Genomic DNA, 24,725 nt, shown 5'->3' on the forward strand with positions numbered 1-24,725 from the left:
TCCTAGAGGGAGTACCCAAGTAAAAGTCCAAAATTAAATATACAATTTTTATTTATACAAAACAGATTATTTTTACAATCACAACTATTAAGTCATAATATTATAAAATTGCTCAAAATAACAAACAACCGTTGAAGAGCCTAACAGTTAGTCATACTACATTATAATCTATGACTCATAAATTCATATAAAGATTCCACTGTCTTGTTTAAATGCCACCAAAAATATAAATATAAAGATTAGCAACATTAACTAACTTGGGCTTGAATTAAATAGTGTTCAGTAATAGACTTTTCTTCGTTTCCCAAGCTAGCGCCCGGTACTTCTAAACCTGGCGCCCGGGACTTCTAAGCCTGGCGCCCGGGATTTCTATACTTGGCGCCAAATTAATAAACCGCCACAGTCAACATGCCACTTGAAATTGACTTTAAAAGTATTGTCTGCAGTCTTATGCATCCTAGTAGTCAATTAAGACGCGGGCTAAATCAGTACAATATTGAACCAACTGAAACACTGCCTGATACTAAAAACATGAATATTTATTTGTTAACTGTACAAGTTGGGGATTTTTCCGTTTGCCTTTTTGACTTAATAGTTATATCAATGGCCTAATCTTAATATTCTGTTGTGTAGCTTTTTTTAATTTTTATTTCATAGTTAAAAATCAGTTTGTGTTTTGCCAAATTTGCGACCTCACAGGGATTCAATAAAATCCAAATTTTGTGCAACTGGTCGTAATATAAAAACAACACAATATTGTGTACAGTAGGCATAATTTGTGACCTTACACGATTTTCTGATTGTCTACTTACACAAACATGTTTCAAAAACATTTTCTTACAAAACTGGTTTAGAGTTAAATAATAATAAATTCAAGATATCTGAGATCGTTGGATGGAAATGATGTTTTAAAAATATAGAGGGTAGGAACACAGAATCTGTTACAGTATCACTTATAACATGCATAATAGAAAAGCAGCTTTATAAAGCAGTATAAATAAAAAGAAAAATATATGGTTTAGGCCCTCGATAGCAACGATAAACAGTGAAGTATTCAACAAATACTATAAAATATGACTATGATCTCTTTCATATAAAACGATGAATTTATTCTATCCATGTATAACATGATTCATTCATTCGTACGTACATACAGTGACCCACAGTATATAGCAAATAAATGGAGTGGTAACAGTCGAAAACGAGTAACACATAAGCAGTTTTCTCAAGACTGGACATTGGATCGACACTGCATACTATTGGATACCCTACTAAAATTATTTTTATTTCATTGTACCACTGTCTTGCTTGTAGAAACACCGCTCAGTGTCGACCGAAGGAGACATTGGAATACCTAACCCGTCATTATTGGACAATAAAGCACATTTCATACAGACATTGATATACTTATATACAAGTTACCTCCATGTATTTGCTAGACAGTGTGAGGACCGCAGGTTTCCGGGCGCTAGTCGGGCTTGGTCTTGTATAGATGGTCGGTGGGAGTAGCGGCGTCGCGCGGGAACCAGCCGCGTGGACCTCGACTCTCGCCTTCTCCTATTAACTTCTCGCCGAACAACCAATGCCTGTGGAATTGAGAAAAAAAGGGTAAATATTGTGCATCTCATGGCAAAGCTTTCCAAATTTTAGGTTCGGCTAACCACAACTTTCGGTGGTTTTATTTAGAAACCACAGCTTCAATAGTTACTTGGGACTAACTAGCTATTATATTATTGAACGCGGCTCTTAAAAAGGTGCAAGGGGTGTGTTTTAGGGGTGGACGCGAAATTATCATATGACTCTTCCCACTGTGCGTTAGCAGCGGTGAGGGAGTGTCAGACTCTTACTGACTAAAACCCATCATGTTCGCCTTTCATGTACCAGGGTCGCGGTAACTCTTTCGAACAATCCCGCAGCCTAAGCAAGCTCTGGGGGTGCCCTATAATTGACTTTCAGTTTAGTGGGTATATGACAGTCTGACGTAAGTGTCTCACCGTCTCTGCCTGGTGGCGCGGATGACGTCCCCAGGCCGCAGGGGCAACCTCGGCTCGTCGGTGCAGGGCGCCGCCAGCGCCGCCCAGGGGTAGCGCCGCAGCGGCACCCAGTACCCTGAGTACTCTGCTATCGCTGTGTACAGCCGGGAACGTACCCGTTTGTCTTGTTTCTGGGCTTGTTGTTCGCGCTGGATGACAAAATTGAAAGAATTAATGTTACATGTGCCATATAAGCAACGTTTATGTTGTCTGTAAGGGCGCCAGCTGCTTTTAATGGGAACCAGCTATCAAAAGTCAATTCTAGATATTTTACAGTGTAGGCCATATTCACAATTTTTAGATGGAGTCGATTCATTTCGGCGCCCCACATGCATAGCACCCAGTGCGGTCACATTGCTCATACTGGCCCTTCAACATATGATGTGTTTGATTTATATAAAATTATTAGTATCCTACAAAGATGTCTAAATAGTTTTGTATACCTATTAAAAAATCATTTTAAAAAACATTTTATTGACACCAAAAATGATTCTCTCATAACAAAAATTAAACAGCAACTATAATCTAATTTATAAACAACTCACCGTAAGATCATACTCCCCACATCCGTCTCTCACCGGCCACCGTATGCCATCGTACTTGTTGCCATACAGTACAAGTCTGATGTTGTTCCTCCAGCCCACGTTGTAAGGGAACACGAAGTCCGGCAGGCCTTGCTCCTCGCGCCGGCCTACCGCCTTCTCTACTATCCAGTCTTCTATGGTGGTTTGGTTGCGGAGTATGCCGCGGACCTATTCAAGAAATATAGATACAATAAATAAAAGACAAAATTCCATTTATTCAAAGTATGCTGAAAATACAGCCTCCAAAAACGTGGGCAGAAGAAATTGTGGAAAAAACTCCCCAGCAACACCAAATGCTTAATTTACTAGTGTAGCAGGTTAGTGGTAGCAATCGTAGGAAGAAAATCGAGTTTTCTTCAAGTAGTCCTGCTCGTTAGGCCAAACTGTAAAGCTGCTGGCCTGATATAGCAGCATAAAGTTCCACAGAGCTGCACAGGGTTGCACAATGTTGCACAAGCTTGTACAAGCTTGCACGATTTGCACAACTACACATACGGTGCATACCTGCAGATACAGCAGGACTCCGACAGCCAACACGACGCCCACAGCCATGCCGATGGCGAGCAGCGTCAGCAGCAGCGTGGTGAGCGTCAGGTACACCAGCGGCTCCCGGCCCGTGCCGCTGTGGATGTACCACACGCGGTTTATTGCGTGGTACATGCATATTGACAGCACCTGTTGAGGCATAAAAAGGCAGAATATATAGACAATCTTGGAGAACAGGTTTAATCTTTGAAAGCATCCTTCATCTATGGCAGAAAAATTTAAGACTAAAGGTGGGTTATACCATACCATTCAATTAAAACGATAATCAAAACAGTTAGCTGTCAAATGGTGCCCCATGCTATTCTCATCTTGCAATAGTCTTTTGAGATGGTCAAATAATTGTATAACATAGGGTGTAGACTGTAGAGCATTAGACTTTTACTGACCACACATATGTTTCTACTAATGCCTCTTCTAACTAAATGACAATACTCTTACTTCCTAATATTGCCAAAGACTTACGACAGAAGCATGGAAGCAGCCCAGCACGGCTGAAGTGAGGAAAAGTGTGAAGTATCCATGGTTGTTGTGTCCCACACAGCAGTTGATCCACGGACAGTGGTGATCCATCTTCTTTACACAGTAGCCACCTGAAAGAATGTTGTTATATATAGCTATAAATACATCATTGTACTACAAATGTTAAATATTCAGTAGTTTAACATAAAATATTGAAAAAATGCTTTAGAAATATACAACAATATGTATATAGGTCTTTGTAATGCTTATTATTTATCTTATTAAGAAATATAAACATGTGAAATGCAGAGAAATTTTATTAATTCTTTTCAATGTGTAGTGTCTGAAGAACAATTAAGTTCTGTAAATTCTTTTTGTAACTGTACAATAATTAGTTAGGGTAATCATCCAGGAAATATTTCATTACAATTATGAAGTAAGTTAGTTAAAATAATCACAAAATTAATTACATTTCCTGCAGTGATGTGACCTTGGTGCTTTGTATCCATTACACACTGTACAAAACTGTAAATTATCTGTATCCTCTTGTTTTTCCTGAAAAAAAAAACATCATTTCTATAGGAAATCTTTTAAGAATAATGCCTAACATTAACTATGCATATTTAAAAATAATGCTCATAACAGTAAACAATGCCTAGTAAAAGAATGAAATTAGTAATTAGATCTTAGGTATTTGTTATTGTATGATTTTGTTTTCTTTTTTTAATCACAATGTTCTAAAGAATTTTAGAGGAATACTGATTTATTTACTTATTTTAAAAACACCTTAAACTATCTTAACAGGGCATATCCTAATACATCAGCGAATGTTCACTAACAAACAGTCAAAACATTCCGTTAAATTCAACATTCATATTCTTCTCTTACTCACTGGTTTCCATCCTAATGGTACAAAGCCAGGTCCTTCAAGTAATGACTGTAGGAAGTAGTACAAAGTGGAAGCAGCCAGTGAGAGGAACAGAGCTGCATGTAGGGCTGCGGCTATGGACGAGTGTGGCGGCCACCACATGCCCAGGAGGTGCACCATTGCCCATGTTATGAGCTTTATTATACCTGCAAATTGTGTATGTGTATTGACATTTAAATAGAAGAATTTGTATGTACCTGCATTCTAAGCAAATAAAGACCATTCTATTTATAGACCTATTCTATTTTTATTAATATTCCTAATGGTTGGGTGACAACAACAGGTCAGAAGTGTATTTTTAAAGTATGTTTCAGGGGTGGTATTTATTTCATTTTAGAGAGTTATGGGAATAGCTTTAGTAAGGAAATTTTTTTTACGATGAATGTTCATTCTAATATATTTCCAATAAGAAAAAAGTTTCATATGTCTTTTAAAGACATCTACTTGTCAATTAAAAACCTATGAATTTAATTCAATGGATTGTAAAGTGTGACTAAACCATAAAACAATAACAGCCAGCAACAGAAGTAACGAGTGTTTAAAGCTCACACTCATTCATTAACAAGTGGTTGGAATAGAAAAGACATGTTTTTACAAACTTCACTTACTTCAGCAGGTAGAAGGCATGAGAAGGATAATTTCAAGGAATGTAGCGATGAAAATAAAGCTTATATTTAATTTAAACTCACCTAAAACCGATAATGGACCCCAATGGCACAATCTGCGAAACGGCGATGAAGCCATTTAGTTGAGGTTTTCGACTACTTACGCACTATGCAATTGTAAAATTAATATCAAATTACCACTTAGTATACTTGCACATTATGTTATTTTTATATTACATACAGAAAATTGTTTAAATACCGAAACAGCAAAATAGCGCCTCGCTCTAGCAGCGAACGTTATGACATATGACTGGTATAACATTCAAGTTTCCGTTTTAAAATGATAGTCTTAAGTTTTCCATTTATTTAGAATATAATCTTAACTGAAATATTCATAATAAATGAAAAACTTAAGCCTATAATTTAAATAAATAATGGAAATTATTTTTTCTACACTTTTGGTTTGCACTCGTTTGTTAAAAACAAATTGTAGACGTTGTTTATCGTATATTATCATATTAATCCAACTTTAGATTATGATTTCTGAACGCAGTCTCCTACGTTTCAACAAACGCAAGAAAATTCCAAATGATTACTTTCCAGGGAAAATATTTCGTTGAGTTTAAATTTCAGTTACTTGATTATGCAAAACTTGAATTTTAATAAAAAAAAAACTAATTTTAAATAAAAATGTGCTGGAACTAATTTCAAATTATTTGCATTTGGTTTTGACTTTGAATGACAAGTTAAATATTTTTGCGTTAAAAGGCTCGTTGCAATGTTGCCAATCTGTAGAAAAAAAAGGATTTAGTAGAAATGTCCATGAATTTACAGTATAAATTTTCATTGCACTTTTTAAACAACTTTTAACAATGCTGCTATGCGTCAGAATCTAAATCGTATTGTCATTTTTCAAATTATTATTCTTTAAAGTTGCAGTATTTGCTTCTAAAATGCGAAGAAGAATATGAAAGTTTTTTGATAACAACATCGGCTACCACGTCACGCAGGCAGTTGTCACATCGCGATATTTTTGTGACTCAAGGGTGTGTGCATTCTTTATGTGTGTTGTTCTACTTATGTGGATTATTAGGTGATATTCTTCCTTTTACCGGGTAAGTTAAAATCTGGACATATTTTTTGTATATTCCTAAAGCACCACTTTCATATTCTGGTGCAACATTCCGAATTTTTATCTAACGAATTTTTCTGTGTTCAGCCAACTGCCCGGTGACTACAATTTTATTGTCATCGTTGGAATACGATAATTTTGTGTGAAAATGTGTAGACTGGTGGTGAACAGATCTGTTAATGAACGTTTTGCGGGCATAGAAGCAGGCGTTCAGTCACAATTTCATATGTAATGTCACGCGGCAAGAAGCCGTCTGCGGCGGTGGAAATTTACGTGAACAAAATTATCGTTACATATATTCTGTCTCGTTGCAGATTGTGATCCCAAACCGCCAACATGCCGAAATCGGTGAGTACTTGTTTACGTTGATTTGTTTGTAACAAACTTAGGTTACTGGCTTGTTTGTCGTGGTTAAGTGAGAACACTGATTTCACCATCGCAATGTGATCAGACCACACTTGTGTGACGCTGTATAAGCTTTGGGGAGACATTTTCATACAAAACTAACTTTCTACATTGATAACAGTGTGGAAACATTTACTATCAGCACAAACATTGGGCCACAAAGTTGTTAAAGCTTACAAAATGTGCAATACTTCATGATATTGGGATGTTACTATAAATATTTATATGATATCTCTTTTGGAAAGTAAAAGTACATGTCTAGTATGAGAAGATAAGAGTATTTCGTAATACAAAGGTATTACACTATGGGTTATCTTGTTTAAAATTTGTGATAACACAAGTACATGTTGGTTTGAGTATTGTTGAAACCCAAATTTAGTCCAATAAGAAATCAGTGAAGATATTAATTACACATTATTGTACTTTAATTACTTTTGTAGTTATGGAAACTGGCCTATAAACTTTTGATAGCAATCTACTAATTAATTTTCTTTAGAGTTTAGATACCTAACAACATACAGTTACTAAAATACATATTTGTACAGAAAATTGCATATATTTATTAGCCTGACTGTTATCTATGCATGCAGCACTATTAAAAACTGTGAAAATGAGAAAAATACAGGTGTAAAAGATGTTATCAGTGACCTTGAATATGAATGAATTAGTGATAACAAGACATTGTGTCAATTTGCACCCAGTGTCTGCACTACTGGACTGTTTAATTACTAACATGCTTGTACTGCAGTATTTCATATATTGATATCAAGTATTATTAATTATTAATATTCTCAAGTATAGTTATGTCAGGGATGAGAGCAGTTCTAATTAAATGTTCTTAGTCATAAAGATATGATTACAACCTGTTTACTATGACTAACATAATACTTAAGTGAACAGTCTTGTAAAATGTGCTAAAAGTGGGTTAATTTTATCACTGGTAATACTGAGATGACATTTTTATAAATGGAACAGTTATTGGGGGTTTAAAAAGAGGCTAATTAAGAACATGAGTTGGCGGAGGCAACAAATGATTCAGCCTGAACGTTTAAATGATTTCACTGTGACATTCATTTTGCTATCACATCCTGGTTGACAGAGTGATAACACTTCCTTTTGAAGCTCATATATTCATTTATTTTTAGAAATAATTTAAATATGATCAGGAAGCTGTGCCAAATAAAATTATGAAAAATATGGAGATTTAATTATTTGAATTCATCTTTTATCATTATAATTTTATTTTATTTATCTTTTCATACATATCCATATCATAGATAATAGTATATATTTAAATTCATATCATTCAGTTATATATTAAACCTATGTCTGTATATATTTATTTTCCAGATACTGGGTTATATTAGCAACGCGCTTGATTTAGGCGCAAACGATAATGCCTTGGTTAGTCCGAATGTTTGCGTTTGGTTTGCCCTGTTTGAATTTTTTTAATAACCCTTAGTTTTCCATTTAGTATTGAGCCATCGGAAATCCAGTGCTTGTTTTGTTTTTTTTATCCAATAAGGTTTTAAAGAGAATGGTGACAGTAAGATAGTCAGAACCATACAGTGTGATTTTTTTATGATAATAGATTTTGGTTTGGCTAAAATTAGCGTGCTCAGAAAATGGATTTCATAACAGCAACATACAAAGTCGCAGGTTCAATGGAACAGAAACTTTGGAAGGTCACCAACAGCATTCATTTATCTCGAGTTGCTATGGAGTGTAGCTATTAAAATGGTATTTAGTTATATGAAGTAAATTCCATTAGCATGATTGCATTCTATAGTTTGCTCTGCTTGGTTTTTGTGGTGTGTGTGAACTGGTACTTTGTGAGAACCCCGGTAGTTCCTTAGCCTATAGAATTTAATAGTTGCTAGTTTATTTATATTTGTCACATGCTAGAACTAAATGATCGCGAAATGTGATCTTGGGCGTGTATTGTCGCTGCAGACTTGAACTAATTAATTAATCATGTGGTGTAGTTGGTGTAGCCATAGCGCGGCTATTATTACTAAACGTGTCATTCTTAGTGTGAATGGAATAGTAATTTTATGCATGATGTGTAAGTTTGGTGTGTCTTTTACGTAACCACATTTTTTTTCTTTTTATTGAGTTGGCAACTTAGAAATGAGTATTTATACTAGTTGTAAATCTAATAAGATGTGATGTAATGCTTGTATTGGAGAAGCCCGGCTCAAGTGTGTCACAGGACGGAAGCGGGGAAGTAGGGCGCTTATCTGGTTAGCGGGCAGCGGCCGGTGCACCGCGCCATAGACACACGTAGACCCCGCTCATGTACCTGTTACTTACACACGATGACGTTGTGTTGACAGCTCGTTTCCCGCGGTTTCACTTGATACCTGGGCTATAGAGTAAGTTAGTCATGGGGTATTGTCGTGTATTGTTCTTACATAAAAACTAATAATGGTGTTATCACAAATAAGTTAATAAGACGTTTGACTTGTGTTATAGGAAAATTAGTTATGAGAATTTTAGTTTAAACACCTGCAAAACTATATTATTGTGATGACACCAAGTAACTTCAGCGCGTACAATATTAGTATGGATGAACACCCAACTAAATGCTGTGAACGGATTTAGATAAGCTTAGCCGACGCAATTTCCGCCGATTACTGCTTTTCGAAAGATAGTTAAACAACTGCTGAAATTATTAGCTGTGTTTACTGTTTTTTTTGCCAATTGAAAGTTTAGGAATAATTGATTAATTGAGTCTGTGTTAAGTTACTTATAATCAAGTGATATAGGTACGTAGGTAGCAGATATAGCTAAATGAATGATGACTTATGTTCTAAAGTAGGTTAAACAGTTTATAGCTAGATGCGGTCAACGACCCCAGGGTTCGTCTAGACGGCTTCAACTTCTAGTGCCTCTCGCGTTTACATCGAAAAGCCCTCGTTTTTCTTCCACTTTGAATACAAAAAAATTCCTGTTCAGCACATTACTGAGGTAGAGGTAAACTTGGTCCCATATTGCGGAAAACTTTACCTCTTTGTATGTTTGGGGAAATTGAATTTGCGACTAATCACATCATTTGGGTAATCAGGAAAACTGTTTGTTTGTTCCTGTTGAAACCATGAAACTTTATTTCCTCAAAAGTTTTTGAAAAAAATAGTTAACGAATTCAAACGCGGCTCAAAATACCAATCTAATCATCATTATCTCACAAATTCTCGATAAAACTTTACGTCTAACTAATCAATATGAAAATAAATAGGTAAGAATGTAAAAATTATGAATAAGATAAAATAAAATAAGAATAGCCTTTATTCAATGAATAAGATAAACAAGTTAAAATCGCGTTACTGAAAAATACAAAACTTCCTAGGTACTTCCTGTTTTATCATCAAAAACAGTGTATGCAAAATACGGCGATTAGATTATGTTAAATTATACTAACGGGTAAAATTAAACTCTGAAATCGCACACTATATCCAATAGGCATAGTTATGGTACTTACACATCATGGCTGCTAGAAATACTCAAACTAACGTACCATACACATTCCTGCTTCGCAGAAATTTCTATAAACCTTCACAAAACTCATAAAAACAAAACAATAGCAAGATAACTTCCTATTTCAGTTTCAGTATACGCTCATTAGAACATTGCACGCACGCAGTAAAAATACTAATATTTCTATATCCGATATTAAAAAACTTACAACAGGAAAACATAAAATTAGAATTTAACAAAACTGCTATTAATCATTTGTGGTTTTTAGTGCCTAGATAGGTAATTTGTAAATTATCTGGATTTAAATTGTTTTATTAAATACTTAACGATATTTTGTGTACATGTGAACATAATACATGGACTAACGCATCATATTTAGCGAAGAATACCTACTCTCGTAATACGAAAACAAGATACTTAATAGTTAATGCAAGCAGAGAGTACTAATTAAAGAGCCTTCGCGCGTCGATTAATTGATGACACTAACACCAACGTAATTTTATTCAAACACAGGTGTTCAAAGTTACCTCGTTGAAGAAATCTTATTTCCGATAATATAGCTTATGTACCACTATTGATATATTTGCATATAAAACAGCTAAACATATGTGGCGCTTAATCAAGTTAATCACAATTATAAACACGCGCCTAGCACAGATGCACGTAATCGCGTAAGTAGCGACGCCGGCGCCGATTGGATCACTATTCAATTTAGATGCAAGAAAAAAAGTAGCGAAACTGTAGGCGGCTTGAGGTGTGCGAGGTGGCCTTGAGCTCGGGGCGCGCGCGCATCCCCGCGGCGACCGCGACCGTTCAGTTCAAACTCTACCGCCGCGTCCGGCAGACGCGGCTCACGTGTTCTCCACAGGATAATATAAACAACCTTGTGTTTGTGCCTGTGACATTACCCAGTGTGTGACCCAAAAACCAGCCACCATGGTTGCCGGAGGAAAACAGGTCAGTTGCATTGCATAAAGGGTAGACACGACCACCTTGACTGATGTCGTCACTGACACTTTTTGCTCAAACCGCAAAAACCACACAGAATATTCTAGTGCTTAAGGCAATAGAATTATCCTTTAACTCTAAGCCCTTGATCAGAAACACCCTTGGCTTTTGAACCCGGCTACAAACTGGTTGCTTAATGGAACTTCCAAAGTCCACTTACCTAAATGTAGGGTACCCATGTCGTCCAGACGTCTTAGTCACTTGTACCTGCTTAATTAATATTACCTACCTTTGCAAAGAAATTGAAAGCACGTCACAGCTTATCTCGATTACCTGGAACTTAGGCATAGCAACAGGTGCCGGAGTCATCATGGCCGAACGTTTCGTCAAACAAATAAATTACATTAGTGTATAGATGGTCGACAAGCATGTTGACTGAAATCATAAGTTACGGTGATGTCATCGCAACGTAAACCCGCAAACTTCAAGATGGAGTCGGTCATGGCTTTATTATTTATTTTGCATCAAGCAAACGGTCGTAACCGTCTTTTGTTCCCTATCCCTGTCCAGCCCGCGCATTAGAGCGAGATAGAATCACTTTCCTGTTTCGCCAAGGGTCTGGTGCTCTCGCTTTCTTTAGAATCTTTTGTCTTGAATCAACATCTAAGTTCGCCATGAAAAAATATATCATTGTACATAATGGGAGGTTTTTTATCGTTCTAGTTCATTTATGATTAGGTGAACTTAAAGAATTTCATGTTTTTTATCACCGATACGAATGTAGTACAATATAAACGTGTGAATTTTCGATTACTTTTATCAAAATTAACACAATGAGTTGTAATGAATTTTATCTTATCGCTAGTAATGCTGCACGTTCTGGTTACCTACTGGTCAATATGTTGTTAAAAATACCATCAAGGTAGTTCATTACAGCAGTACTGTTTTAACGTAAATATGACATGTAGAGCCGCGTCACGCGATGTGGCTGCTGACTTATCATTACAGCTAACACTAGGCGCACTATAAAACTAGTTGATTATAAAACTTGCTTCATCAGCGGCACTTAAATCACGTACTACTAATGTACAAAGATGTTCAAGGATTTCCACATCTGTAAGATTGTTAGGGTTTAGAAAAAACATTTAATCACTTCTTGGTTCACAATCTAAAACTTATTAACATAGTTTTTGTGGGCTTTGCTGAGCTTCGAAATTAAATAAATTGCTCAGTTTTATTCGGCTCGTGATTATGCCACTTGGAATTGTTGATAGTCATGGCACTATCTATACAACCTAAATCTTAATCCCAATTCAAAGTACGGGATTAATATTTTACATCCGTAAAACTTATCACACTTGGGTATTTTCAAGTTCAAATTGTAACTGTTTTGCTACACTCAAACAGCATTAATGTATTTTCCACATGTCGTGTTGCTAAGAGCCTTGAAAATTTAAATAACACTGCTGGTTTTCGTTCTACATCCATCTGAAACGTTGCTCACGTTTAACCATAAAATGAATTCGATTTATCAAAAAATGAATGGAATTTTAATTAAGACTGGGAATGTTAATTAATTGCATATCCTGGTGTAAAGGGGAAGCAATTTGTTAAAATGATATGATTGGCTCAACAAAATAAAGTTGTAGCGTATCAAATATATGTAGTTAAAGTTAGATCCAAAACTTAAGTAGCGTTTATCGAAGATCACCGAAGAAGAACAATAGAGTCATCAACAGAAAGGTCAGCAGCTGATGTTTTTCTTAATGAACGTACAATTGATGGAGCCTCAGCTTGGCGACATGCAACGTAAGCCAGTAATTGGTACCTGCATGTACCTGCAGAATCACGTTATCACAATAGCCGCACGTGACGCGAACACTACTTCACACGCAGGTACATCGTTACGCGATTTATTATTAGCTACAAGTCTAGTCGGATACAAATCAGCATAATTGATGCATTTCCTGAATACATCATGCATGACAAAAACTGTTTCTTAGAAAAAGATTCAGTTTAAGTATTTTCTAATTGCCAAAATATGTCGTAGAGTTCATTATATTGACAATTATCTAGCAACAACGTATCTGATCATGCATTATGAGGCTGAGGTCAGCTCTATGCCCTATAGCTACGTAACGTAACCCAACTTGACGCATCGATCTATCTTCGTCAGCCATTAGGCACCAAGCCCCTCATTCATGCAGCCTGTACTTGAATTTAATTTGACGGTCGATATGCTCCATGCCCATGTAGTGCCGTTTCACTCCGTTTCACCTACTCAAACACTATTGCGATTTCTAAAGCACAGCAGAATTTCTTTTTCTATCACCTCGAATATTTTTGAGTCTCACTTTTGACGAGACTTCGTGAGATTCGCGGAGGTGTAGCATTATAATTGAGTCAGGTAACAAGATCGTGGAGATATTGTTAAGTTTTCTCTTGACGTGTATTGAAAGTTTAATTTGGACTTTAGCACGAGCAGGCGACATCGAATAAGACTTACTTTTTATACAAACGAAGCGATTGACGTCATTACAGCGACACCTTTTCAAGATCTACTAGTGCTCAAAGTGTTGGAGAGTCAAACAATAGGTTATTATAAGATGGTGGCAAGGTGCTACATCCGTATTGATCGTGCAGTTAGAGCCACGTGTTAGCTCCATCTGTCTGTGCACCTGTTACGCCACCCTCTATCCCCTCTGCCACCTTCCTGTCTGAACACCGGGATTTTTTGCTTCCGACGCAACGTTTTATCCAACTTTATTCTCTGTTAGCTTTGCATAACGTTGATTATAACTATTAATAGTTGTACTTATGTCTCATGTGTTAAATCATCTGTTTGCCTTTAATGGTTTATTCTGACGTTTTTTGTTGACCGAACAGTTTATCTGCATTAGCTTAACGTGTTTGACATTGAATTTTGGTTGGACTACAATCTTCAATTTTTAAGCTTATGAATTTTACGGAAAGCCACCTTTAAACTTTTGTCGTTATTAGTTATTATTACTTAAATCAATGTAATTTATAAATGATGACTGTTGTTATGAAATACCAGTTTCTACAATTTTTTACCTCCAGGCGCCGACCTCACGACCCTAGTTCAAAGTTAATAATTATGTCGTCAAATGTACTTACAACGAGTATATTTAATGTATCTTCATAATTACCATCAGTTCACCTTGGTCACCTCATGTACTTCCTACTTAGCTCAGATACAGCAAGGACGACACTTTACCATATTTTTGATTCTTGAGTATTTTTCCGTGAGACAATAGAATGGATCTCTGTAAAAATCTTATTGTTAAATGTATTGTTTGACAAGAATATTTAAATATAAGTATTAATTTAGTTACTTAGTAAGATGTAAAGCTTCGCTTCTTAGCTGTGGGTGGAAATATATTCAGCTCCTTATGTTGTAACGAGAGACTAATTCCAACATGACGCGTTGACATTGAAAGCAGATGCTTGTATGTAACGTCTTAATTTACGCTATTAACTTAGCGGGTGGTATTTCTCTAGGAAAAGCTCTATCACATCTTGAAAGTAAGGAGCGATCAAACAATGCGATAAACAAAATTCGTGCATGGAAAAATAAACTTGAAATACCTCATGAATTTGCTATTAATGAGGACTAGGCAATAGGCATGATGACAGTAATCAAAAATCATTAAAATAATATATTTATTAAATTAAACTTGAAGCTTGGAATATAAAACGCGCATTGTTTTCTTTATTAATAATGTGATTAATATGTATTTTTATAAAATAAAATTACGAAATAAGGCAATCCGCCATGATATCTTGAACACCGATCAGAGCTCGTGACGTCATCTCTCAAAAGAACTCGCGCGAAAGCGCGCGAACGTCACATTTCGTTATTGTGAACTTCCACTGCGATCTTTGTTTTTAATTAATTAATTGTTTATAACACGAGTTATGGAGCCCGGATTTATCAAGGCAAACAGCGCTTATTTGCCTAGAATTGATATCATAATGCTGGGAAAGTTTTTGGCATCAAATAAAGATTTTTGTTCAGCTGAATTTACAAATGTTAAAACTTCCATGTAAGTATACTAGTTTAATTAAAAAACAATGAGAGATGAAACCTAACCTCGAAATAGTTATTTACATTATAAACTATGCTAGAATCTAGAGAACTATGTAATAACTTACATCAAAGTGATCTTCACAAAAATAAAGTTGTACCCTGGGCAATATTGCTTTTGAATCTCGCCTTGCAAGTTTAAGCCACTTGATTCGTATTTTTTTATTGTGAGGAACGTACACAAATAACTTATCAGGAGTTGTTTTGGATGTGTTCTTACACTGGGGGACCCCACAACACCTATGCCCTTTCGAATTCATATTTAATAACACAAAAAACTTAATTATTACACGAGCGTTGTTTACTTGCGTCTTGTAATTTCAGTCGTGACGTCACAAGTGACGACATGACACTGACAAGCGTTTTCGCGCCGGATTCAAAGTGGACAGAGAAAAATGCAATTATTTGATAAAAAAACTTCGCATTTTCTTAAAATTAATAATTTTTCATATAAAATAGACGTATACCTACATCATACAAAGGAATTTAAAAATTTGTCATCATGCCTATTACCGAGTCTGGCAATAAAATTAACGCAACGAACGAACGCAAGAATCTCCCATCTTAGGTAAAAAATATCATAAGAATCTTGTGAGCATTATTCAATTCTTAGCTTGTCCTATAAATAGAATCGCGGCACATACGGTTGCTATACGCGATTCACGTTTATCATACCACTATCTATGTTACGTTCGTTGTATACTTAGATGATGTCATGTCTCCCTTGCGTACAGATGTAGCATCGGCCATCAAACGACGGTTAGGGGAATTCAAACTCACAGTTATTTATTACCTAGGGCAGAATATCGTGGTATCTCCATCAGTTAATCTAGGAGCTACACTCTTTTTATACAGCCTGCAAGTTATGATCATGATGGCAATTCCATTACTGTCTGTTATTTGTGATATGGTTTCCTTTAACACGAATTTTGATCGTTAAAGATAATCGTGAGTGCGTGAGCTTATCGTATAAAGTTGTAGAATTTAAATGGATAACTGTGGTGTGTTTGAACGATAAGCTGATTTATCTAGCTTGGAACAAGCATAACATACACATCTATTTTATTATTGATTTGTACCTTCATGAATTAAGTGAATAAGCTTACATGATATCGAGATGTGTCAGGGATATTGAAGGCATTTCCTTGACCATCTACTGGATTTACAGTTAATACGTGATTACTACACAACGACCTTAAAGTATCGATTCAAACGTATTGGTGTCATGAAAGGAAAATGGAAACATATATTACACGCGTACATACATACTTGGTATCATATAAATACCAAGAAGTGGTTTATAAACGGATTTCCATGCAAATTGGTTTCCATATTCAATGTAACACTGACCTCACAAGTTATAGACATCATTTTCTTCATAACTGGTGAATCACAATCCAAATATAAACATGGTGCACCCATTACCAATATAATTATGAAATCCGTAAACAATTTCCTACTAAATAGGGTCGTTTTCCTGTCAATAGGCACGTGACACACGAACATGGAGCCGTCATTTTAATATGAAATTATTATCATTGCCTTCTGCTGGTTTATGTCTGCCATTATTCAAGATTTTCTAATCAGGTAATGGTAGTACATCAAGCAAACTAATGGCGCATCTTAAAGCATCTATAGCTCTTTACTAATCGATAACATGCGAGAGTTTAAAACTGGTTTCTTTGCCAATAACGTAGTTAGTATCTGCTGAAGAAACATCAGTTTAAGTTTCTTCATTAGTGTTAAGTTTCTTGCCGTGATCATCTGTTCTAAACATAATATCAATCAACATGTGGAAGCATACTTTCTTCATAATAATAATAGATGTAAGAAATTACATGCTCACTTTCTTGAAGGCAAGTTTCGCGTGCAAAGCAAAGCGAGCAAATTGGTCGTTGCTTATACAAACATCCGTCGTTTACACTAGCGATAAGAGCGCAGCCGCCGCACGCTTATCTCGTATTAGTTTCTCAATCTCGTCAGATGACTCAGCTCTTACATTAGCTACTTCATTATCATCATCCTTGGGCGAGGAATGCCTTTAAAATATATTTTTCTATAATTAACCAAATCTCATTCAATTAGAAAGTGTATCAAAATTAGATTGTTTTAGTCTAATAGCCAACAAGTTTAACTAGGTAAAGCGTCTGTCTGCGCTAAAGTTGAATCATTTGAGACAGACAGCTTAAACAATCGGAAGCAATTAGGTTCGTCTATCTATCGGGACGTGTCTCGATTATTTCCGTTGCCATGATAATTTATTTGACGTTAGATCCGATTTTTTTTCGTCCGTTGGCATACGACTTGTTGACTGTGTTGTACATTCATTAGTTTTTGGTTACGCATCTATGAGCTCTTGTGTCTCTGTGCCCATTACGTGTGTAATTATGAATAAAACAGGTTTATTAACTAGCTCCGAGGTAGAGGAAATATTTCAAATTGACAGATGACCTTCTGACTTTTTTTGTCTTTACGTAAACCTTCAAGTTACATCACATACAAAAGTAACATAATTTGATGAGTTCCGCGGCGCCGTGCATGGAGTAATGTCTTATTTAAGTGACACTGCCTAAGTTTGGAATTAGTCAGGGTATGTTTTCAGTTTATTCCTCTTGTTGAACATAGCTTATATTTAGCACTGAGCTGTAGCCAGGATTAGCTAAACACACGAGAACATAGATTAAAACAAGTGTTGACATAATGATGACGAATTGTCTAGAAATGCTCTCGGAGCGTGTAAAATATGCATCATTTGAGAGCAAAGACGCCAGTTTACACCGATCACATTTACATACATTTCACAGTATAAACTAGTTCACATAAAATTAACGACATTGAGAATATTCGATTTAATTTCATGAACGCTATCATCGTCCTTTCCTTAACCTTATTACTGGAGGTTAGAGGAGGCAGTTTTATGATTTTAAATAATAAACCATGCGGGCTACTTGATAAGCGATAAATTATAGGGGAGACAAGAATAACCGAGGTTGAATAATAGCCTAGAAATGAGGATGATCCATGAAGGATTGTTATCGATACTTTTTCCATAAATGTAGGTGATGGTATCTTTAAGGATAAAATAAAAGCAATAGAGGAATTAAATGACACTGTGGTTTAACATATCAAATTATGAAAGAGGTTACAAGATTTTAACTCATGAACGTAAACATGAAAGTTCCTGGTTCAGTGGTTTTTATTTGGTGTTTATGTTCTGTACTGGCATTGCTCCAAGCTGCGATTTCCGATCGTATTCCGGTCTTCAGCTCTTTGAACTTTGACCTTCGCTTTAAGTACGAATTTATCTATCTTATCTTGTACTCAAAAAAGGTTGTAAAATTGATAAAATTATCTACGGATAATATTAAATTCAATCAATCAATGAGGGCCATTTTATAATATTTTACAATTCGGAAGATATTCCTTGCGTGAGGAGCCCTATTAAAACCGAATTGTCATTTTGTTAATAGTTTAGCGTCAGAATCAAACCCCAAAACTGTAAAATTTCTTGAAGCTACTTTGTAAAATTCATTTACTCATACAGCCGCAGTGTACAAATTAGCGATATAGTTAAAAAGTAGTGTATTCTCATTACTATCGTACTTAGAAGTATACTACGAATGAACGTTATGTACATCCATTGTTGCCACTTTGCAGATAATATCTCCGTCGGTACCAAGCATTGTTAGTGTAATCATGTTTTCATTACTAGGTACCGATGTAGATTCATCGGCTACTGCAAATGCCTTCCCATCGTATACTATGAAGTCTATTTTTGTACTTGTATTTGTTATTTATCTTCTCGATGTATTTTCGTTTCTTTCTTTCTATAATCTTTTCTACAAAAATCGAAAAATATTCGTAATCTTTGAATCCTCTTCACAATATTTTTCGTGTACCAAAACCTTGGCTGGCATGAAAAAATATTATAGCATTTTCTTAGGAATTGCAAAATAAATAGAAACTATTTCTTTAACAGTTTCATTCGCGTGAACTGCAGTCATTTGCTGGAAGCTACATTTGAATATTGTTTATGGATGATTGTCTTAAACTACATTATTTCGATGAAATATTTGAACTGCTTGGTAGTCTAGAATTTGTTTATCCAAATGATTCATAAGTTCGAGAAAAAAAGAGCTGCTGTAGCTTACATATAGTTTTATCGTTACCATAAAAAGTATCGGAGTACACTTAAAGAGATCATAAAAGGACGTTGATAGAGCTCGACAGTTGAAGTAATACCATGACATAATCGTCCCGGAAGATCGCATCCGCTTGGCGTGCCACCAACTCTGCATTATGTACAATATTTTTAGATACCATCATTTACGTTCTCTCTATTTCTGTTGTCTGTTTATTTATGTTTATATCAGTTTCTATGAATGAAACTTTATTACTCTTTAGTTTGCCTTGATAGCATTCATCTGCTCCAGATACTACTTTTATGTTTGGCTTGAATTGCATCTATATGCCGCTATCTTTGCTCTTAATTGAGAAAACGATATGAATGAAATCCTTATGTTTGTATTATTAATGAACCTAGTGATAAACAGAGCGTTTATTTTCCGTCAATAAAGCTGTAGTTACTAGATAATTCAGACTTTTGTTTAAAAACAATCATGTTGACCAAAATAACAATTTATTGATAAAAATTGAAATTGCAAAATTCACTTGAAAACATTGGATTATTCTCATTGGCAAAGATGTCAAGAACGACATATTTAGCTCCACACATATTGAAATTTTAAATGCTTTATATTGCTAATTCTTCGGTCTGTTTTTGGCCCTTCTTGTATGAATCAAAAATATGCAATCTTAAAATGATCTGTTCAATATATCAAGTTACCTAAAGGTTGTTTGTTCCATTATACGCATTATTAACTAGATACAACAAAGTGGTTGGCACACATCTGGTGTACACAATGCCGTTCGCGTCCATTACTCTGTTTTCTTTGCCATACTCGAAGTGACACTTAAGGTCTTTTACGTTGGAAAAAGGGCACACGTATTTATCGATCTATACAACAAACCTCACACTGGAATTCAAAAGGGCACAAGTAGTGCAGCGGTTCTGTATCAATTAAAGGAGAAACCACCTTTAAATCGTGAGATATTTGACGATTTCTCCGAAGCACTGCGTATATTCGCGCAAGTGTTGCATAGATATGCCAAATATGTTGATCCATGCGTTTATTAATATTGATGCACGTTCAAGAGCGTAATTATTAAATGTAAATCAATCATAATCATTTTCAGATGAGCGTGACACGAAAGTGGCGTTTAAATAATTTTCACACTTGATTCCAACTTCAATTTCAGTTTCTTTATTTACTAGATGTGTATTATCTACGCAGAAAACTTTCACACGAATATTGTTTTGACGCTGTTCTTCCATTTCCAGATGAACGTCCGTGTGACGACGATGGACGCGGAGCTGGAGTTCGCGATCCAGCAGACGACGACTGGCAAACAGCTGTTTGACCAGGTCGTCAAGACCATCGGCCTGCGAGAGGTCTGGTTCTTCGGCCTCCAGTACACCGACTCCAAAGGCGATCTCACCTGGATCAAACTCTACAAAAAGGTTAGTTCTATCTACAACGCTAATATTCGCTCTAGTTCTTCGATCAATATATTTAACATGAAGATATTTAACATGAATAATCAAAATATTTAACATGAAGATACAACGTGCCAAAAATACTTAAAAGCCAAATATATGTGTCATCAAATTCATAATTTGGAAGAAGATTTTTAATAATGAGGTCAGAACGAATACGAGCATTTATAGATAAACAAGAGCAATAGCATCCGTTAGCAGTAGCCTTGCATTAAACCCAATCTAAAATATCAGGAAAAAGGAATATAACAAGCGCTGTAAGATATCTAGATCCAACATCGTTCGTTTGAATCTGCCGCCTGTTCCGTTTACATACATTAGAGATGAATCTGCGTCTGTTTGCGTTGCAAAACCATCGCTAATGTTGCTGGACGGTGCATTAGCGTATAAATTGAGTGTGTTTTCTGCAAGTCGTGAGGGGGCGGCTATTGCCCGCCGCGAACCAAACGCGATGTAATGATTATTTTTAGAACAACCAGTGCGCCTAACAAGTTCAAGTTCGTTTTGTTTCTTGTTTGTGTACGCGGCTATTTCGTGAGCTTGACTTGATAATATACCCGATTCGTATTTTTCTTTTATGTGTTGACCGCGATCACTGCTTTAATTGCATCTTTTAATGTTTTCTCCAAATAGTCGTGGTCAATGTGCAGTTAAGCGCCCATTTCCTTTCGCGTAGTGCGTCGGCGCCGTTCAATTCTCATTCATTCGAAACACGTTTCCGTCATGTTGTTGTGCCACAAACAAACGATTCTGTGAAATTGTTTTCCTTTGCTCTTATCCTCGGCGTGACACTGACCCCGTATTGCAATGTCGACGTGTGCACAACATTACCGAATATATCATTACAGAGCCTCGAGCCTCCGCATTTTATCAGCAAGGTCAACTGCTTCATTTTAACTGCTCAACTCTATAAATCATGAATATTCAAAGAGGTCATATTACTTTCTTTCCTTCCAAAAGCATTTAGCAATGACTCCGATCGAATATTCAGTAGGTAACGCTGCGTTGGAATCTACCGTTTGTCATTCGATCCCCGTATAAAGACCTCAGTTTTTTGTTGTCTGCAGCTCTCAAAACTGCAAGTTATCCACCTCGGTCAATTGTATTGTATTGAGTCTCACCGCGGACTCACCTTTGTTAGAACATTTACTTGTGTTTGTTGTTTCTATGTCAACAGGTTTCTGTTTGTTCTAGGCGGAATTAGGAGCGTCCCTTTATCAATGTGCTATTAGCTTGACAGGTTTTCGATAAGATTACAAAAACGAATAGTTTGACCAACCAGTTATTGTTTACCAAAGTTTCATTAAATTAGAAGCCTACGTTGTTCTCGCGTATACCGACAAATACTTAAGCGTCATAATCCGTTCTGTTATTTTTAGGAATACTCATTTTCTGAAAATAGACGATTGATCTGATACGATATCAGTTTCATTAGGACTTTGTACTATGTTCGCATATTTAAACGAAAACTAATCACGCTACCATTTAATAAAACGCTTTTTGAAGTTATTACTTTTTCTCAGAATTTGTAGTCAAAGCACATAGATACTATGGCGAGATTCGGCGAGAATAATATAATATTCATTCCAAATCAATAATATAATAAGACGATTAGACAGCTGGTTATTTTTGACCTTGTACCAAGTGCAGAGATGTTCTTCACCCGGAGTCTTGGGTTTGTCCTATGTGCGGTCGTTGTCAGCCTGCCCACGTGCCGTATGTAAACAAGATCATTGAGCTACTATGTTTGATAGACGGACTGTAGCTGCCGGCCGCAGACCACTTGCCTTGTTGGATAAATAAAACATTTAGGCACTATTCGTAGACTGGTCACTAATGTCCTTTTGATAGCAAATGTTACGCCCAGGCGTTGCATTGTGCCTACTTCACAGTTCTTATAATTTGTTTCTACATTTTGTCCTCTTCGGCGTCCTTAAGCCCACGAGATGTTTCGCAACCATTATTGTAAATTCACGCTGTAGGTATAGTTTGATCATATCTACAGTTCTCTCATTATGCAGCGCAAGAACCAGTCTCTGGTATGTAGGCAAAATTCTCGACCTCCTTCTGTAATTTATGTTTCGTCTTATGTCCTTCGATGCAAGGGCGGCGCAAATCTGCATTGCCATTCGCATTGTTATAGCTAGTCTTCAAGCCATAACAGCTTGGCACCAGTTCCCCATTGTGTGACAGTATGCGTGTCACTAGAAAATCGGTGAATTTATTAGTTGGAATAGGTTTTGAAATTTAATTTACGACGACTTTACGGTAAGATGTTTATGATGCGATTTATTCAAACGTACGCTCTCGTTCACTTTATCGGCGCTGGATGATACGACTCAATGGACACTCGGCCTTACTTACCTCAATCACATTTACAAACCTTTCGCTTGAACGGCTGCGTGTCGCTAATTTCTCCTATGCACACGGTCAGCAATGTAAACAGATGTACATGTGGCTATCCCTCTCTGTCGCACGGTCATCTCAACACGTGTGACAGGGAACACTCGTTTGGTTAACATTGCCAGTTTTCACTGTAGGAAAACCTGACTAAAACTATGTAATTGCAGCAAATACTTGTTATGGCAATAGAAATCTTAGACATTGCATATAATGTTATATTGTTTATGGTAGAGCTGATATATTTGTTATTAGTTTCTTATATTTTGTAGCCATAACAAAGTGTATAAGATTTTTCAAAGTTCACATAAAGTATGAAACAAACAGCAATATATTATTGGTATCGACCTTTAATGCTTATTGCGAGCGATTGTTTCACCACACCTACATCAAATATTCCATAGCCAATAGAGGCGTGAGTCAGTGGAACGTAAGCACACGGCTTTCCACTCAGCCGGACAGGTAGATTGTAATAAACTTGCTACTCGTATGTGGAATTTATTAAACTGCTTATATCATACGTAATCCTCCAAATATTTAGCCGGAAATCCGTAATTCAGATAAAATTTTCGATGGCCGATAAAACTTTGTTTATAAACTCATGCTAAAATCATCAACATAAAAATTGTATACACTATACTTGTGTAACAATTCTACAAAGTAGAACATTTAAACGTTCAATTTAAAAATAATCATTTTGAAAATGCGTCACATCTGGATTTAAAAGCTGAATCCGTTGAAGTCATGTCAAACTATGATGTAATTTATAGAGCATTGTGATGAAGACGGTTGGATATTCCCACAAGGACCAACTGGCGTATGGCGGAGCGACGAGTGACTCACGTTCGGAAGCCCGCAGCTTGTTCTCGAATCCTGCCTACATCGATACCTACATGTTTGTGACGGCTTTTTGTTAATGGAATATTCTGATTGATTAACAGTTTAATCATCGTTTGGCCGAAAATTCATATCATATCTGTTTCCTGCCATCATCGGATATTCTGTTATATTTTCTATCGCGTGCCTCTTTGGCACCAGAATGGCTAGCATTGGCAATATTATTTTTCTACAAATCTAATTTTAAAAAAATGCTCAAACATTGAATTGATAAGTTTACTCGTATTTTCAAAACTGGCTGCTGATATCATTAGCATTTCTCTACCTTGAACGGTCATTCCAAAGTAGTTGTAGAACAAGTTTGAAAGCAAATTAACGACTGGTAATGATTTATATAAAGATAATTTCTAATACTATATGAAGAGGGCTTATTTATTTGCAAAATATAATTACAAAGAGAAATTAGAATCATTGAAAAATCACAATAAAATACTGTTGGTGTAATTTCAACAGGCACAACAACTAGCTAGATGAAAACTGCAATAGTATGCAAGAAGTGACAGCTTAATACGCGTGGCCTACAAATGCTGTAATTCAATTACACACGCGCGGGAAAGCTGCCTCACGTTTTTCTATTTGCCAAATC

The 24,725-nt window shown here is 36.1% G+C and overlaps 2 protein-coding genes across 4 annotated transcripts in view; one reads left to right on the top strand and one right to left on the bottom strand.

The window, feature by feature from the left end:
• Positions 1-33: 33 nt before the first annotated feature.
• LOC124631628 (palmitoyltransferase ZDHHC6) lies at positions 34-5,464 on the bottom strand. Its single transcript, XM_047166122.1, has 8 exons — positions 5,240-5,464; positions 4,515-4,696; positions 4,093-4,177; positions 3,626-3,753; positions 3,122-3,292; positions 2,579-2,785; positions 1,995-2,182; positions 34-1,586 (listed from the first exon to the last, which is right to left on the bottom strand). Exons 1-8 carry the CDS (start codon positions 5,292-5,294, stop codon positions 1,469-1,471), a joined length of 1,134 nt encoding a protein of 377 aa, XP_047022078.1. The 5' UTR covers positions 5,295-5,464; the 3' UTR covers positions 34-1,468.
• A 652-nt stretch (positions 5,465-6,116) lies between these two features.
• Positions 6,117-24,725, top strand: part of LOC124631624 (moesin/ezrin/radixin homolog 1) — a 33,768-nt gene continuing 15,159 nt past the window's right edge. The window contains exons 1-3 of one of the 3 annotated variants that reach the window (XM_047166118.1): positions 6,117-6,270; positions 6,602-6,635; positions 20,627-20,806. In XM_047166118.1, the coding sequence (XP_047022074.1) occupies positions 6,624-6,635; positions 20,627-20,806 (192 nt within the window). In that variant the 5' untranslated portion in view covers positions 6,117-6,270; positions 6,602-6,623. Of the gene's footprint in view, positions 6,271-6,601; positions 6,636-8,074; positions 8,097-10,967; positions 11,127-20,626; positions 20,807-24,725 lie in introns of those variants that run through there. The other 2 variants (XM_047166116.1, XM_047166117.1) reach the window with 2 other exon arrangements.

The sequence above is a fragment of the Helicoverpa zea genome, chromosome 7 (genome assembly GCF_022581195.2).
Source record: "Helicoverpa zea isolate HzStark_Cry1AcR chromosome 7, ilHelZeax1.1, whole genome shotgun sequence".
In the NCBI taxonomy this organism is placed as follows: domain Eukaryota; kingdom Metazoa; phylum Arthropoda; class Insecta; order Lepidoptera; family Noctuidae; genus Helicoverpa; species Helicoverpa zea.